Genomic DNA, 17,970 nt, shown 5'->3' with positions numbered 1-17,970 from the left:
ATCTAACACTATTACCTCAAATTTTCAAATCAAGAATTGATTGTTGTTTTTTATTCCTTGCTTGTTTTTCTGATTCTGTTTTATTTTTTAACATTGTGGTTTATCTAATTCTATCATTCAATATGATGTTTTAATGCACTGAAAGCATAAACCTGTTTTTGACTGCTTCTGTAGACAAGATCTAATTATATGGTGCTATAAAAGATATATCTTTCAATAAATAGAAATGTTGAAAGGGAATATATTGTAATTCTTTGTATCATCATCTCATATTTTCTAAAGTTTTCGAACTAAAAGATAAAGTCCATTAAAGAAAGTATGAAAAAACAGATGCTCATGAGGTCCAACAGAGGCCTCAAAATAAATATTTAGGACATATTGATTAGCTTGTTATGTGTGTTGTAAATTATGTGGTTTTAAATTTTATTTCAGCATGGACATTGATGACACAATGACATTAGACTGGGATGAATGGAAATACTACTTTTTACTTCATCCTGCAACAAATATCAATCAAATTATTCGTTTCTGGAAGCGTTCTATGGTAAAAGTACTTTGTAGTTCTTATTCTTATTTTTTAGTGTCATAGCAATTACTGCCATTTAATTCCAATTATACTTGCAATGTAGTGACAATATGCCCTCCTAATAATATTGTACTAATTTAGTAAGCATTACTAGTGTTTTATGTATAAATGTATGAACAACAATTTTTTGTTTGCCAAAGCCAACATGTTAAAATAAATATTTCCTTAAAGGCCATAATTTGTGTTAAAAATTATGCTAATTGTACTGTGATGTAACCAGATTGACCTACAAAAATGAAAATTAATTTTTTCACAGATATGATATGTCAGAATCGTCTTTTGTCATAGGAAACGTGAAGTCAAATATTAAGCGTTCTGAATTTTAGAGTAAGAAAAGATGAAATATATGGTCCACATGATCATTTTTTTTATTTGACTTGAGGTTAAAAGGAATAAACAAGATTTTACAAGGCAAAACATTAAAAATTTTGTTTAGCTCTGAGGTGTGGAGTGAAGTTAATAACATGTTCATTTACTTTGCCTTCTCTCCACTGACAGCAGAGGGGAAGAAAAACAGCAGAGTCAGAATGCCTAAGGCTGAAGTCCATATGTGCCACCCACTAATTATAGAAACCCTTTTGTGATTTAGTTTCCTAAAGAATATAGTGGAGGCAGTGATACATGTTTTTAGGACCAGATAATTCCATTACTTAATGCATTTTAAAATAAGCAGAAGATGTAAGATATTAGAATAAGCACCAATGATAAGTATAATATGTACTTTCATATAATTGTATAATTTTAGGAAAGTTAAAGTATTATTTCATATGTTAAATTTTTTGTTTATATAGGTAGTATTGTGTTAGAGGTCACACCAGATTTCTAAGTACTACATATTATGCATTTATCACATCTTAATTCCCATAGTAATAAACATCTTATGTTTTTTTCAACTCTCTAACCATGAAAAATGCTTATCTCCTATGGACCTTAAATAATTTAATGTTGCTTTCTGAGTCAATGGGTTATGCATTTGTACATTTTTTTGCTAAAATATTCAATCTTTTTTATATTTTGCTTTTGGTGGTATTGGGATTTGAACTTAGGATTTTGTGTTTGCTCTTAAACAATCAACAAGTCATGCCCTTGTGCTTTTATGAACCATTGTTGTATTGATTCTCAGAATAGCTTAGACTGACTGCTTCCAGAAATAGTATGTGAAGGTTCTTGTTTATTTTTCTTTTCTTTTTCTTTTTATAGGTGATACTGAGGTAAGGTTCCTGTTAACTATTTGTTGCTTGTCATAATTCAATTTTCTAATATTGGAGGTGAATATGATTGTTTTAGGTCTGAAGTCATATCTTATTCTTCAGTTCTTAGTACATTTTAAAGATCTTTTCAGAGAATTGTTGGTTGATACTTTATATGTTATTTGCATCCTTTGTCTATTTTTGAGGAACATTTTTTATTTTGTCTTGGTTGTTTCACAGAAGTTAAGTATTAATACCCTAAGTATTAATACCCTGTTATACTTAACTTGCAATTTTTTTTTTTTTTTTTGTCGGTCGTGGGGCTTGAACTCTGGGCCTGGGCGCTGTCCCTCAGCTCTTCAGCTCAAGGCGAGCACTCTACCACTTGAGCTACAGCGCCACTTCCGGTTTTCTGGTGGTTTATCGGAGATATGAGTCTCACAGTCTTTCCTGCCTGGGCTGGCTTTGAACCGTGATCCTCAGATCTCAGACTCCTGAGTTTGACTTGCAATTTTTAAATATGTCATTTGTCTACTGTTTATTTGCTTTTCTTGTCCATGAATATTCTCAATTGAACAGAAATAGTTGGTTTTTGGTAATTAATCCATAAAAATATAGTAGTCTGTAACTTTGCATTTTGCTTAAGAACTATTTCCTTATCTCATTCTGCATTTGGTTCCTTTGGCTTTAGAGTTTTATAGAACTACTGTAACTTTTGGTCCTAATGTAAAAGTTATAGTTGGTCTTTGCAGAAAGTTATCCTTTTACTGTATTACATGTTATAGTTTGTTGCCTCATTATTTTTTCCCTGTTCAGATGGTTGATATAGGAGAGAGTCTAGCTATTCCAGATGAATTTACTGCACACGAAAAGCGGACTGGGATTTGGTGGAAGCGTTTGGTAGCAGCAGGAATAGCTAGTGCGGTGGCACGTACCTTCACAGCACCTTTTGACCGCTTGAAAATCATGATGCAGGTATTTTGAATGATTTTATGCACCCTCAAGAGTTAAAATGACTTGAGTACTTGATAATTTTCAAAAGAAATGTTTTGTCAGATTTTATCCTACTTCTCATTAAGTTTTTTTTTGAAAAAACTTTAATATGAGAAGATTTTTAAGTTTCTTAAACTCCTTTGGTTTCTGTGATGATTAATGTTTCTTAACTTGCTTGGATTGAAGAATGTCAGAGGTGTGCCTGTATTTTCAGAGAGGATTAATGAAAGATCTATGTGAGTCTTGGTGGCTCACCCTGTAATCCTAGCTATTCAGGAGGCTGAGATTTGAGCATCTTGGTTCAAAGCCAGCCAGGGGAAGGAAAGTCCATGAGACTCTTATCTCCAATTAAATGGCCAGAAAACTGGAAGTGGAAGTGGAAGAGCACTTGCCTTGAACTGAAGAGCTGAGGGACAGGGCCCAGGCCCAGAGTTCAAGCCCCATGTTTTAACTTTTGCATTCTTAAAAATATTTTTTTTGATCATAAAATAATACATTAGGAAAATAGGAAAGTCCAGAAAGACATAAAGGCAGATACTAAAATGACCAGAATTCTTCATTTATTCCTTTGCTAGGAATTGTATAACCAAGTATCTCGAACTGGCTTAAATAACAGAAATTTACTTAAAACTCTGGAGGCTAGACGTCTAAAATCAAGGTATCAGCAGGATTCCTTCTGAAGGCTGTAAGGGAATCTCCTAGACTTCTCTTCTTGACTTAGGGATGGTCATGATCTTTCTATATATTTACATTTTTTTCTCTGTGTGTTATGTTTATGTCCAATTTCAGGTATTTTTGGTTTATCATGAGGCTTGAACTCAGGGCCTGGGCGCGGTCCCTGAGCATTTGTGCTCAAGGCTTAGTACTCTACCACTTTGAGCCACTCTATTTCCTGTTTTCTAGTGGTTAATTGGAGAAAAGAGTCTTACGGGCTTTCTTGCCTGGGCTGGCTTCCAACTGCAATCCTCAGATCACAGCCTCCTGAGTAGCTAGAATTACAAGGGTGAGCCATTAATGCCTGGCTTCTAATTTCTTTTTTTAAGGATGCAGGTTATATATTAGATTAGGGCCCACTCTAATGACTTCATCATAACTTGATTTCATCTCTAAAGACCTTATCTGCAAATAAAGTTCTGTCTGAGAGAATAAAAGTTAAGACTCCAACATTTGAATTTTGAAAGATACAATTTAATCTATAATATTTTGATAGCTAAAAGTATTCTGTATTGAAAGTTCATGTATTTTCATTCATTCTTTTTTCAGTGCATACCTCAGTAATTCTTTATTAATGTTACAATATGTTAGTAGCAACAATGTGTTGTGAGATTCTCTGGTAGTTAAGTTATTCATGTCTTCCTTATTTAAGTTATTCTTTCCATTGAAGTCTTAGATTAACAGTAATAATCTTCTTTTATTTGAAATATTCCCAAGCTGCCAGTGTATACCTAAAACTTCAAATAGTACCAAATTTTGTATGTACTACATTTTACCCTATATGTCATGTCTGTGATAAACTCTTATTTATAACTTAAACACAGTGAAAGCTTAACAACACTAGTAATACAGTTGAGCAATTATAACAATATTGTAACAAACACTTATATGACTTTTACTGTTTCACGTAAAAGAAGCCCTTTTCATGCCTTTTTGGTATATATGACATTACCAACATCATTGTTTTTGCAATCTGGGATTATTCTTACATAAAATAAGAATTGCTTGAGCATAAGCACTGTGATGATAGTGTGACAATAGATCTGATTACTGAGTGATGAATGGGTGAGTATTATGTACAACATGGATATATTGGACAAAGGTTTGGTTCATGACCCTGGAGGGCAAGGTAGAGATTGACATTAGTTGATGTTTTTATTCTGCTCAGTACAGCCAGCATGCAATTTAAATGAGCCAATGGTTTATTTGTGTAATTTTACTTTAGTATAGTTGGATCTTGGAAATCATGGAATGCAAATCCATGCATGGGGGTGACTACTGTTATTAATGTATGTATTTGGGGACATGAAAATATTAATATATCGATTTTATGTGTGACCAAAGAAATATAAATTGGTGTTGAAAATAATGAATTTATATACTGTATAATAATTTTATTAGTAATAAAAATGATATCAGCAAAGTAAATTTAAAAAATATACTTTCTATTCATTTCTAGGTTTACAGTTTACAGACAAGGAGAATGAGACTGATTAGTGTGTTTCGGCAGTTGGTAAAAGAAGGAGGATTTCTTTCTCTTTGGCGAGGAAATGGTATGAATATTTTTAAAATAGCACCGGAGACAGCAATCAAGATAGGGTCCTATGAGCAGGTAAAATCTACTGGCTGTGAAATTTGAAATGAGGATCAAATTTTAGTTTTAATTTCAAAATTTTAGACTTTCATGAAAGACCAAATGAATATAAAAAAGGAGTAGTTGCTCATAAATATTATTGACTTTATTGTCATTTGATTACTTGTGCTTTCATATTGCTATTGTTTAAAAGGAAGAGGGTCCATGGATTATATTATGATGACTGATGGGTAATAATAATTCTTTAATTCTGTTAATTTCATTGTCATATCTAGGACATGCTCATAAAACATTTCAATACTTAGAATACTTTGCATTAGTTCCAGTTCATTTGTTAATGAATCCAGGATTAATGATGTAATTCAGTGGAGTACTGAACATATGAGAAATGTTCATTGAATTTTAAAATATATTAATTGGTTTAATATTTTCTTTTGTTTAAGTAATTTATCTTGACATGATATGGGTCTATTTTAAAATATGTTATTTGTGTCATGTAAGAGTCTAAGAGTGGTCTATATGCTTCTCAATATTTCTTTATTACTGTGAATCTTGTGATAATTCTTTTAAAACAATTTTTAGCATATGGTTTTCAAATGCTTCTTTTGTAGAACCTTGTTCACATGGTCACAGAGCCTCAAAATTTTGAGGAAATATAAAATATTTATGATATCTTTTTTTGATTCAAACAGTTGAAAAACAAGTAGATAGATGAATAGAAAACTGGGCTTACATCTTTAAAACAAATATTTCTTACTAAAACTAGATTTTCTTTTTTATTCAACAAGTATTGCTTTCATCAGCAAATATTCCTTTTTTATTGTAAAGATATTGTACAGAGGGGTTATAGTTACATGAGTAAGGTAATGACATTTCCTATTGAGCATTGTTACCCCCTCCTTTGTTTTCTTGGATCTTCTGTCCCTACCTCCTTACCCCCTCCCCAAAGTTTTAAAGTTTGTTTTCAATACAATGTTTGGACATCTCATTGCTAAAATAGGTCATCCTGTATCTTTGTTGCAGCATTTTGTTATTTCCCTTCCCCTCCCCATATTAGAAAAATGTATATACAAGATGCAGGGCACCAGAATCAAATACAGTGACAACAGGGGTTAAACCATAGGAGGAAGAACATACAAAAGAACCCAAAAAGTCAGTAGTACAGCAACAAAGAAAAAACCTCCATATTTTGGGGTTTATTTTGCTTACCGTCATCTTATATGGTTATATGTACATAGCTTTTGAGCTTTTCTGCTTGCCTGGTAAGATTACCCTAGACATATACTAGTTATTGCAAATAAGGGAAACCATGGGGCCTATGTTTCTTTGGGTCTGACTTAATTCACTTAATATAATTTTTTTCCCAAGTCTTTCCATTTCCTAACAAATGGGGTAGTGTCATTCTTTCTGGTGGAGGCATAGAATTCATATATATATATATATATCCATATCCATATATATATATATCTTATACATCTCATTTTCTTGATCCATTCATCTACTGAGGGACATCTGGATCTGGGTTGGTTCCATATTTTAGCTATGGTGAGGGCTGAGCAGATGGTTCAGTGGTAGAGTGCTTGCAGAGATTCCTCAGCACCACATAAGCAGAAAAAGTTCTAAGTGGCACTGTGGCTCAAGTGGTAGAGCGCTAGCCTTGAGCTGAAGAGCTGAGGGATATTGCCCAGTTTCGGAGTTCAGGCCCTACAAATGACCCCCCCCCCCAAAAAAAAAGGATTTGGAGCTATCTTAGCTATGGTGAATAATGCTGTGAAAAACATAGTTATGTTTGTAGCTTTAGTATGGTCTTGTTTGTGATCATTTGGATAAATGTCCAGAAGTGGGATTGCTGGGTCATAGGGGAGCTCTATGTGGAGTCTTTTGAGGAACCTCCATACTACTTTCCAAAGTGGATAAACAAGTTTACACTCCCACCAGCAATGCAGTCGGGCTCCCTTTTGGCCACATCCCCTCCAGCATCTGTTGTTATTAGATTTTTTGATTATAACCATTCTAACTGGGGTGAGGTGGAATCTCAATGTTGTTTTGATTTGCATTTCTTTTATGGCTAGAGAAGTTGAGCATTTCTTCCTGTGTCTATTGGCCATTCTTATTTCCTCTTCAGAGAAGTCTCTCTTTAAGTCGTTGTGTGTGTGTGTGTGTGTGTGTGTGTGTGTGTGTGTGTGTGTGTGTTTATAAAAATAGTGTACAGAGGGGTTATAGTTACATAAGGTAATGAGTACATTTCCTATCGAGCATTGTTACCTCCTCTTTTCCCTCTACCATCCCTTCCCTACCTACCTGCCCAACTCCTCCATCTCTCCAAGTTGTAAAGTTCGTTTTCAACAGTGTCTTGTACATCTCATTGTTACAATGGGATAACCTATATTCTTATTTCAGCATTTTGTTATTTCCTTTCCCCTCCCCAAATTAGAAAAATGTATATATAAGATGAAGGGTACCAACATCAAATACAGTGAAAATGGGTTATATCATGGGGAAAGAACATACAAAAGAAACAAAAAAAGTCACGTAGTACATTTTAACTTCATTAAAAACAATAGCAAGAAAGAAAAAAAAACAAGTTGTGCCCCTATCTTGGGGTTCATTTCACTTAACATCATCTTATATGGTCATTTAAAAAATTTTAATAAGTGTTTTATTGTGAAAATACTGTACAGAGGGGTTACAATCACATGAGTAAGATAATGAGTATATTGCTTTTTTTTTATTGTGAAAATACTGTACAGAGGGGTTACAATTACACGGGCAAGATAATGAGTACATTTCTTATCAAGCATTATTGCCTCCTCCTTTGTTTTTCCATCCCTTCCCTCCCATCTCCACAACTACATTCCTCCCCCCTCGCCGCCCCGCCTAAATTGTAAAATTTGTTTTTTCGACATAGTGTCTTATACATCTCATTGTTGCAATGGGTTAAACCGTATCCCTATTTAAACAATTTTTTTTTCCTTTCCAATCCCCAAATTATACCAACATCAAATACAGTGAAAACGGGTTATACCGTGGGGGAGGGACATACAAAGCAACAAAAAAAAATCACGTGGTTATAAATACGTTAGAAACAATAGCAAGAAAGAAAAAAACCACTTGTGTCCATATCTTGTGGTTCATTTCGCTTAACATCATTATCTGGTCATATGTACATCGCTTTTGACCTTTTCTACTTGTCCTAGACTTACACTAGTTATTGCAAATAAGAGAAACCATGGGACCTATGTTTCTTTGGGTCTGGCTTACTTCACTTAATAGTTTTTTTCCAAGTCTTTCCATTTCCTAACAAATGGGGCAATGTCATTCTTTCTGATGGAGGCATAGAATTCCATGGTGTATATATACCACATTTTCTTGATCCATTTATCTACTGAGGGGCATCTGGGTTGGTTCCATATCTTAGCTATGGTAAATAATGCTGCCATAAACATAGTTGTGCTGGTAGCTTTAGTATCGCCTTGTTTGTGAATGCCCAAAAGTGGGATTGCTGGGTCATAGGGGAACTGTATGTAGAGTCTTTTGAGGAACCTCCATACTACTTTCCAAAGTAGTTGAACAAGTTCACACTCCTACAAGCAGTGCAGTAGGGTTCTCTTTTGGCCACAGCCCCTCTAGCATCTGTTGTGATTAGATTTCTTGATTCTAGCCATTCTAACTGGGGTGAGGTGGAATCTCAATGTTGTTTTGATTTGCATTTCCTTTATGGCTAGATCTCATGAAGTTTTTAGCCCATTTATTAATGGGGAAGTTGTTTCTTTGAGGATTTGCTTTTGGGGGATTTAATTTTTTGAGTTCTAAGTATGATTTATATATATATAAGGCCCTTGTCTGTCTTATGGCTAGTGAAGAGCTTCTCCCAATCTGTGGGTTTTCTATTAATCTTGCTTGTATGTCCTTTGCCATGCAGAAACTTTGTAGTTTCATGCAATCCCATTTGTCCAACCGTTCTTTGACTTGTTGTGTTTCTGGGTCTTCATTAAGAAAATTTGACCTGTTTCAAGGAGCCCTAGAGTTTCCCCTATTCCTTCCTGTAATGTTTGCAGTGTGTCTGCTTTTACTTCGAGGTCTTTGATTCATATGGAGTTGATTCTGGAACAGGGTGATATATAATGCTCAAATTTTAGTTTTCTACAGGTGTTTAACCAATTTTGCTAGCATAATTTACTGAAGAGGCTGTCTTTCTTCCATTCTATTTTTTTTAGCTCCCTTATCGAAGATTAGGTGGCTGTAGATCTGTGGATTAATTTCTGGGTCTTCAGATTCTATTCTGTTGGTCTTCAGATCTGTTCTTGTGCCAGTACCAAGCTGTTTTGATTACTATGGCTTTGTAGTAGAGTTTGAAATTTGGTATTGATATTCCTCTAGCCCTGTTCTTTCTGCTAAGGATTGTTTTTGCTATTTGGGGTAGTTTATTGTTCCATATGAATTTTTGGATTGCTTCTTCTATTTCATTAAAGAATCAGGTTGGAATATTGATAGGTATCACATTGAACTTGTATATAGCCTTTGGCAGTATTGCCATTTTCACGATGTTAATCCTTCCAATTCAGGAATATGAGAGATTTTTACCACTTTCTTAGTTCTGCTTTAATTTCCTTTTTCAGGTTTTTAAAAGTTAATTTTCATCATAGAGGTCTTTCACTTCTTTAGTTAACTTCTAGGTATTTTATTTTGTATGTATGTATGTTATGTATGTATGTATGTATGTATGTATGTATTTGCTGTTCATGGGGCCTGAACTCTGAGCCTGGCACTGTCCCTCAGTTTTTCAGCTCAAGGCTAGAGCCACAGCACCACTTCCAGCTTTTTCTGCTTACGTGGTGCTGAGGAGTCAAACCCATGCCCTCATGCATGTAAGGCAAGCACTCTATCACTGAGCCACCTTTCTAGCCCTGGTATTTTATTTTTTGGAGGGGCTATTATAAAAGGAGTTTTTTCCCCTTATTTTAGCCACAGTCTTCTCATTATTGGCATATGGAAAAGCCATTGATTTTTGAGGTTTAATTTTATAGCCTGCTACTTTACTAAAGTTTTGGATCAGCTTGAGTAACTTGAGAGTGGAGTCCCAGTCCATGGGGTTTTATAAATACAAGATCATATTATCTGCAAAGAAGGAGAGTTTTACTTCATCTTTCCCTATTTGGATCCCCTTTATTTTTGCATCTTGTCTTATTATTCTAGCTAGACATTATAATATTAAATTGAAGAGGAGTGGAGACAGCGGACATCCTTGTCTCATTCCTGAATTTAGAGAAAATGGCTTTAGCTTTTCACCGTTATAATGCTGGCTGTAGATTTGTCATACATACCTTCATTATATTGATTCCTAGTTTCTCTAGAGCTTTCATCATAAAGGGGTGTTGGATCTTGTCAAATGCTTTTTCTGCATCTATTGAGATAATCATGTGGTTCTTATCCTTGCTCTTTTTAGATGTGATTTTTTTTATGTGTTGTTGAAGTTACTTGGCCAAAATTTTGTTGAGAAGTTTTGAATCTATGTTCATCAAAGAAATAAGTCTATTGTTCTCTTTCTTTGGTGAGTCCCTGTGGTTTGGGGATGAGGGTTATGATGGATTCATAGAAAGAATTTGGTAGTAAAGTTTCACTTTTGATTTCATTGAAGAGTTAGAGGAGTATTGGTGTGAGTTCTGTTTGAAGGCCTTGTAGAATTCAGCTGTAAATCCATCTGGTCCTGGGATTTTCTTGGGTGGGAGGACTCTTCTTGCTGTTTCTATTTTGATTCTTGATATGAGTCTGTTAAATTGGTTCAAATAATCTTGGTTTAGTTTGGGCATGTCAATATTTGCTAGAAATTGTTCCATTTCATCCAGATTCTCAAATGTATTAGCATAAAGGTTTGAGAAGTATTCCCTTATAATGTTCTGATCTTGGTTGATTCTGTGGTGATGTTTCCATTCTCATCTCTGAGTTTGTTTATATGGGTGTGTTCTTTTTCTGATAAGATTTCCTAAAGGTCTGTCAATTTTGTTAATTTTTTTCGAAGAACCAACTCTGTTGATTCTTGTTATTCTTTTGGACTCTAATTCATTTACTTCTGATTTAATTATAATTATAATTATTTATTTCCATCTACTGGATTGGGGTTTGGCTTATTGCTCTTTTTCAAGGAGTTTCAGATGCCTCATTAAATTGTTGGTTTCACATCTCTTCAATTTTTTGATGTAGGAACCCAGAGCTATAAACTTGCCTCTGAGTATTGCCTTTGCTGTGTTCCAGAGAAGCTGGTAATTTGTGTGTTTATTTAAATATCATAAACATTAGAATTTCTTTTCTGATCTCTCCCATTATCCACTGATGGTTCAACACTGATGGAATCTTCTATCTGTTGAATTGATCTATCATATTTCTTGGATTCATCTTGAATACTTGTCTGTTCTTTCTCTATAATGTCTAGGCTGTCTTCAATTCCAGAGATTTGATCTTCTGTATGGTCTAACCTACTGTCAAGACTTTCTACTTTGTTTTTTATTTCCTTTCCTTCTAATTGGTCAGATGATGGCTTTAAATTCTTTGTTGGAGCTTTGTTTTAGGAGTTTTTTTGCCACTTTGATTTGGTTTTCAGTGAGAGTGAACACTGAAAACCAAATCAAGGTGGCAAAGAACTCCTAAATCCATTAGTTGAGTGGTTCAGTTTCATTGGACTTCCTTTCCTTCTGTTGGACTTCATTCAGCATTCCCTTTGTGGACTCCATGGATTCCTCCAGCTTTCTGTTTGTGGATTCCATGAATGCCTCTAATTAGTCTTTGGTTATTCTCATCACATTCACACAATTCCTCTATTAATCTTTGGTTAGCCTCGTCATGTTCATGCATTTCCCTATCATGCTCATACAGAACCTTTTGCAGACTTTCAATCTTTTCATTCAGCATGTTTGCCAGTAGTGTTTATAGAGCATTTTGGGAGCTCTCATTTGGATTATTCATCAACTGCTCTGTTGCCTGATTATCATGAGTGGGAGTTGAGATACCTGGACTTGCCATTCATCTTTTGTTTTTATGGCTTGTTCTGCCCATTTGGGTATGAAAGCAAAATTAATTCCACAATAGAACACTATTTTAAGGCAAGTATCAACACAGAATCCTGTAGTTGCATAGATTGTTTGATGCAGTCAAATGAGTACAGATGCAGTCTAATTTACCAACAAACAACTAGGAATCAATGGACTAAGAAACTCAAAAAAGGAGTCAGGAGACCAGAAATTAATAGGTCTATGGAGAATTGTGAGGGGAAAATAAGGGAAAGGGAGAGAGGGAAGACCTAAATTCAGAGAGAGGAAAAAGAAGGAAAGGAAAAAAGAGATAAAGAAAAAGAAAAAATAAAAATGAAAAAATTAAAAATGAAACACTTAAAATTATATAAGCATAAAGAAATAATGCCATAATTAAAGAAGTTAAGGCTGGTAGTTTGTGAATTAAGTAATTGATATCTGAATTACATATGCACACAATGAAGGATAAGGTCTAATAATTGAAGATGGGTATGTATCTGGGGATGAACAGAACAGCAATTAAATAAAGCAAAAAAAGAAAAAGGACCAACAGGGGAAAGAATAAAAAGAGAATTAAAAAAAGAAAAATGATGAAAAATATAGAAAACAATTTTAAAAAATTTAAAAAATTAGGGAGAAAGAATAATTCTTTGATTTTTTTGTGGGGGGGAATCTTGTGTCTCCTCTGTGTCTGTAACCATTCTTTTGGTGGAGTCTCTTGTTTGCTTGTGGTGGTTAGTTTTCCTGTGGTTAGTTGGTTTCTTAAATCTGAGCAGGCAGAACAAAGCTCTGCCTTACTGGCATGTGGACTTTATGACTCTCCTCCCAGGCTAGTTCAGTGGGAGGGTAATCTGCTTTGAGTGTCACTTGCTTGGAGTTGCTGTGAGGGAGCTAGGTGTGGGTAGGGTGGCCTGTCAGCAATCAGTAGCTATCCCTGAGGAACTAGCTCCTGAGACACTCCCACAGCCTAGCATGGAGCCATTCTCAGGATTTATGGGAATCCAGTTCCCAATGGTTTTTCTGTTACCCTCTGCAGCTGGAAGAGCTGCCCATGCTGCAAAGGGATGGGGCTGCCTCTGGCTTATTTACCCAGTGAAGAAGGTCTCCCTGCTCTGGGCAGAGCTCCTTCTGCCTGGAAGGGCAACTTTCCCAGGGATGGAGCTGAGCCATGCTGGTCAAGTTCCTTTGACCTGTTGAATGGCTCCCATTGTCTTCTTCTAAGGCCTGAGTTATGTGCTAGCTCCTCTGGCCCAGTTTTTGTATTAAAAGATGGTGTTCTTCTCTGGTGGTGGGGGAGTTGGCTATTTTCCTAACATTGCTCTGTGAGGAGTGGGACTGTCTTGTGGGGTGGGTACTCATGCCTTTCCCTTGGATTCTGGGTCATCCACAGTCAGCAACTGTCTGTGGTCAGCAGGATGAAGAGATCCAGTCCTTGTCAGTTCTTGCTGGCAGTGAGTAGAATCCACTTATATACCATCTCTGGTGCCTTTGTCTAGGCTCTGTCTGTCTGCTGTCTGCTGTCTGCTGCTGCAGACACTGGCAAGTACTCCAATCAGTCTCCTTAACCAAGTTCTCTGATTTTTTTCTCTCTGGCTAAACTTTCTGTACTATGATAGCACACTTGGTGTGACTCTCTAGCCTTGGATTTTTCACTGGAACACTAAAACTGGTTTCTTTGGGAGAGCTTGTTTAACCTCCCAGCTGCTCCTCTAGACTAGAAATATTTCCTGAACACCTGATGTATTCAGCTAGAAAAGTAATGTACATGTTGCAGCAAATAAGAAACGATCAAAAAAATTTTTTTTCTGCCTTTATGGAAGTTATATAACAATATATATTAGAAGAAATAATAAATAAAATATATGGTATGTGAGATGGTAACAGTGACTGCGGGGAACACAGACAACAGTGATTGATAATTCTTAAGACAAGTTATACTGTGAAAGGGAAAGTGAATGTTAAATGGAGGGAAAAATGGGACCAAGAGAGCATTTTTTTTGTAGAAGAAGCAATGTGTATATTCCTAGGGGACTGATCAAGCAAAGAAGGGGCCATTGATTAAAGAAGAAAGAGACTAGCATGGTTAACAGCTTACCTTTCAATTGTGACTAGAGATACGGGTGAAAGGAGATAAGAACTAGTGCTTAGGCAAGTGTTTAATAAACTTGGCCAGGCACTTCATCTATAGTCACAGGAGAAAGTACCATTAGGTCTGTACAATTGCAGATAGTCTCCTAGACTTTTCTGTCTAGGCTGGCTTTGAACCCTATTTCTCAGATTGTAGCCCTCCTGTGTAGCTAGGACTACAAGGGCTGAATCACCAGTGCCCAATGAAAATGGTAGGATTTACTTCATTTTTTTTCTTTTCTAAAATTGTTATTGTAAAGGTGATGTAAAGTGATGTAGCTAGTAAAAATCTTCTCCCATTCTGCATGCTTTTTATTTGTCTTGCTAGCTATGTCCTATGCACAAACTGTTCAGTTTGATGCAATCCCATTTATTCTGTCTTTCTTTGATTTGCTGTGATTCTGGATCTTTATTTAAGGAAGTTTCAACCTGTGCCTAGGAGCCCTAGTGTTTCCTCTATCCCTTCCTGTAATATTTTCATGGTATCTGGCCTTACAATCCATTAGAATTTGATCCTAGTTCAGGGTGATACGTAAGGATATAGTTTCAGTTGTCTGCATGTATATAGCCAATTCTGCCTGCACCATTTGTTGAAGAGGTTGTCTTTCTTCCATCCTATGCTTTTGGCTTCCTTATCAATTATTAGGTGGCTTCCTTATCAATTATTAGGTGGATATAGGTCTGTTGGTTTATTTCTGGGTCTTCTATTCTGTTACATTGGTACTCAGGCCTATTCTGTGCCAGTAGCAGGCTGTTTTTAAAATTTTTTTTCTATAGATTTGTAATAGAGATTGAAGTTTGGTATTGATATTCCTCTTAACACTGTTCTTCTTGCTAAGGATTATTTTTGCTATTTGGAGTCTTATTATCCCATATGATTTTTTAGATTACTTTCTCTATATCATTGAAAAGTGTGGGAATTTGGTGGGTATTGCATTGAATTTTAAAATTGCTTTGGGCAATATTGCCATTTTCACAATGTTAATCCTTCCAATCCAGAAGCATGGAAGGGTTTTCCATTTTCTTAAATCTGCTTCAACTTCATTTTCAAATTTTTAATGTTTCCATAGTAGAGAATTTTCACAACTTTGGTTAAGGTGTGTGTGTGTGTTTGTGTGTGTGTGTGTGTGTGTGTGTGTGTAGAGAGAGAGAGAGAGAGAGACGCTACTACAAATGGAGTTGATTTTCTAATTTCAGTCTTGTATTTCTCAAGGCTGGCATACAGAAAAGCTACTAATTTTTATACCTTGCTACTTTGCCAATGTTTTAGATAAGCTCAAGTGACTGGAGGGAAGAACCTATAGAGCTCTTTAAATACAATATCATACCACCTGCAAAGAGAGATAGTTGTACTTCTTTCTGCATTTGGATCCCCTTTATGTCTTTCTCATGCCTTGTTGCTCTTGCTAGGAATTCCAGTACTATATTGAAGAGGAGTGGGGAGCATGGACATCCTTGTCTTGTTCCTGATTTTAGAGGAAATGATTTTAACTTTTACTATTAACTATTAGGCTGGTTTATCATTTACAGCCTTTATTATATTGTGGAAAGTTCCATGGATTCCTAGCATCTCCAGAAGTTTTACCATAAAGAGGTGTTGAATCTTGTTAATTTCTTTTTCTGTATATATTGAGATGATCATGTGGTTCTTGTCCTTGCTTCTTGTCCTTGTTGATATGTTGAATTATATTAATTGACTCACGTATGTTGAACCAGCTTTGCATTCCTGAAATGAATCCTGTTTAGTCATAATGTATGGTTTTTTTTTTGATTTGTTAAATTCAGTTGGCTAGGATTTTATTAAGAAGTTTTGCATCAATGTTGATCAAAAAGATGGGTCTAGTTGGGCATTGGTGGCTCATGCCTGTAATCCTAGCTACTCAGGAGGCTGAGATCTGAGGATCATGGTTCAAAGCCAGCCTGGGCTGTGAGACTCTTATCTCCAATAAACCACCAGAAAACCAGAAGTGGCGTTGTGGCTCAAGTGGTAGAGTGCTTGCTTTGAGCTGAAGAGCTGAGGGACATTGCCCAGGCCCAGAGTTCCAACTCCATGACAAAAAAAAAAAAAAGAGAAATGGATCTATAGTTCTTTCTTTGATGTGTCCCTATCTGGTTTTGGGATGAGTGTTAATGCTGGCTTCATAGAATGAGATTGGTAGTGATCTGTCCCTTTAAATTTCATTGAAGACTTTAAGGAGAATTGGAGTGAGTTCTCCTTTGAATTTGGCTGTGAATCTATCTGGTCCTGGGCTTTGCTTGAATGGGAGGTCCTTTTATTGCTGTATCAATTTCATTACTTTTTATGAGACTATTTAGTTGTGTTGAATCTCCTTGGTTCAGTTTGGGTGTATCAGTATTCTCTAGGAATTCTTTCATTTCTTCCCCATTCTCCAATTTGTTGGCATAAAAGTTTGGAAAGTATTCCCTTATAATGTTTTGACTCTTGCTTTTTATGTTGTGATGCTCCCATTTTCATTTCTAATTCTGTTTAGTTGGGTGTGTTCTTTTTTGGCCAGATTTGCTAAGGGTCTCTAAATTTTTTTCATTTATTCAAAGAACCAACTTTTTGTTTTGTTGATTCTTTCTATGGTTTTTAAGTTTCTAATTCATTTATTTCTGAAATAGTTTTTTAATTTGTTGGGGTTTGGCTTTTCCTGTTTTTTTTTTTTTTGTTGTTGTTGTTGCTGTTGTTGTCAGTTGTGGGGCTTGAACTCTGGACCTGGGTGCTGTCCCTGAGCTCTTCAGTTCAAGGTGAGTGCTCTACTACTTGAGCCACAGCACCACTTCTGGTTTTTTGGTGATTAATTGGAGATAAGAGCCTCATGGACTTCGTTCCTGCCTAGACTGGCTTTGAACTGCAACCCTCACATCTCAGCCTCCCAAGTAGGTAGGCTTACAGGTGTGAGCCATCAGCTCCTGGCTGTTCCTGTTTTCTAAAGGAGATTGAGATGCATCATTAAAGTGTTAATTTGAGATTTCAATTTTTTTATGTAGGCAGTCAGAAGTATAATTTTTCTTCTGAGTACTTCCTTTACTGTGTCCTAGAAGAGCTGGTATTTTGTTTGTTAATTTTGTTAAATTCCATAAATGTTTCAATTTCTGTTTTAATCTCTTTAGTGACTCACTGGTCATTCTGCAATGTGTTGTTCAGTCTCCATGAGTTAGAGAATTTTTTTTCTTTTTTTGGGGGTCTGGTAGTGGGGCCTGATCTCTGGGCCTGGGCACTGTCCCTCAGCTCTTTAGCTCAAGGCTAGCACTCTACCACTTGAGCCACAGCGCCACTTCTGGCTTTTTTCTTTTTGCTTATGTGGTGCTGAGGAATCAAACCCAGGGCCTCAGCAAAGGAAGTGCTCTACCACTGAGCCACCTTCCCAGCCCGAGTTAGAGAATTTTCTATGATGACTTTTGGTGTTGAGCTCTAATTTTATTCCATTGTGGTCTGACAGGATGTGGGGAATAATTTCAGTTTTTAAAAATTTGCACAATTTCGCTCTCTGACCTAAAATAAGATCTACTTTGGAGAAGGTTCTGTATACTACTGAGAAGAATGTATATTCTGATGCTGCTGGGTGAAATATTCTGTAGATATCTGTTATTTGTAGTTGAGGGGTCAATGGAATTATTTAGGTCTGAGTTTTCTTTGCTGAGTTTCAACTGGATGAAGTCACCAACAATCAATGTGTTTGGATCTATGTGTTTTTAGGTTAAGTACTATTTGCTTGATGAAGTTGGGTGCTCCAG

At 35.9% G+C, this 17,970-nt stretch overlaps 1 protein-coding gene across 4 annotated transcripts in view; it reads left to right on the top strand.

Annotated features, from left to right (window-relative positions):
* Nucleotides 1-17,970, top strand: part of LOC138817019 (mitochondrial adenyl nucleotide antiporter SLC25A24-like) — a 51,267-nt gene that overhangs the window by 18,222 nt on the left and 15,075 nt on the right. For all 4 annotated transcript variants that reach the window (XM_070007384.1, XM_070007383.1, XM_070007381.1 and 1 more), the window contains exons 4-6: nt 433-544; nt 2,593-2,751; nt 4,943-5,095. In XM_070007384.1, coding sequence (XP_069863485.1) covers nt 433-544; nt 2,593-2,751; nt 4,943-5,095 — 424 coding nt within the window. The remainder of the gene's footprint in view (nt 1-432; nt 545-2,592; nt 2,752-4,942; nt 5,096-17,970) is intronic.

The sequence above is a fragment of the Dipodomys merriami genome, unplaced genomic scaffold, assembly GCF_024711535.1.
Source record: "Dipodomys merriami isolate MVZ:Mamm:240054 unplaced genomic scaffold, mDipMer1.0.p SCAF_7, whole genome shotgun sequence".
Taxonomy (NCBI): domain Eukaryota; kingdom Metazoa; phylum Chordata; class Mammalia; order Rodentia; family Heteromyidae; genus Dipodomys; species Dipodomys merriami.
The sequence above is the reverse complement of the archived record's forward strand: the minus strand, read 5'-3'. Positions and strand labels throughout refer to the sequence as shown.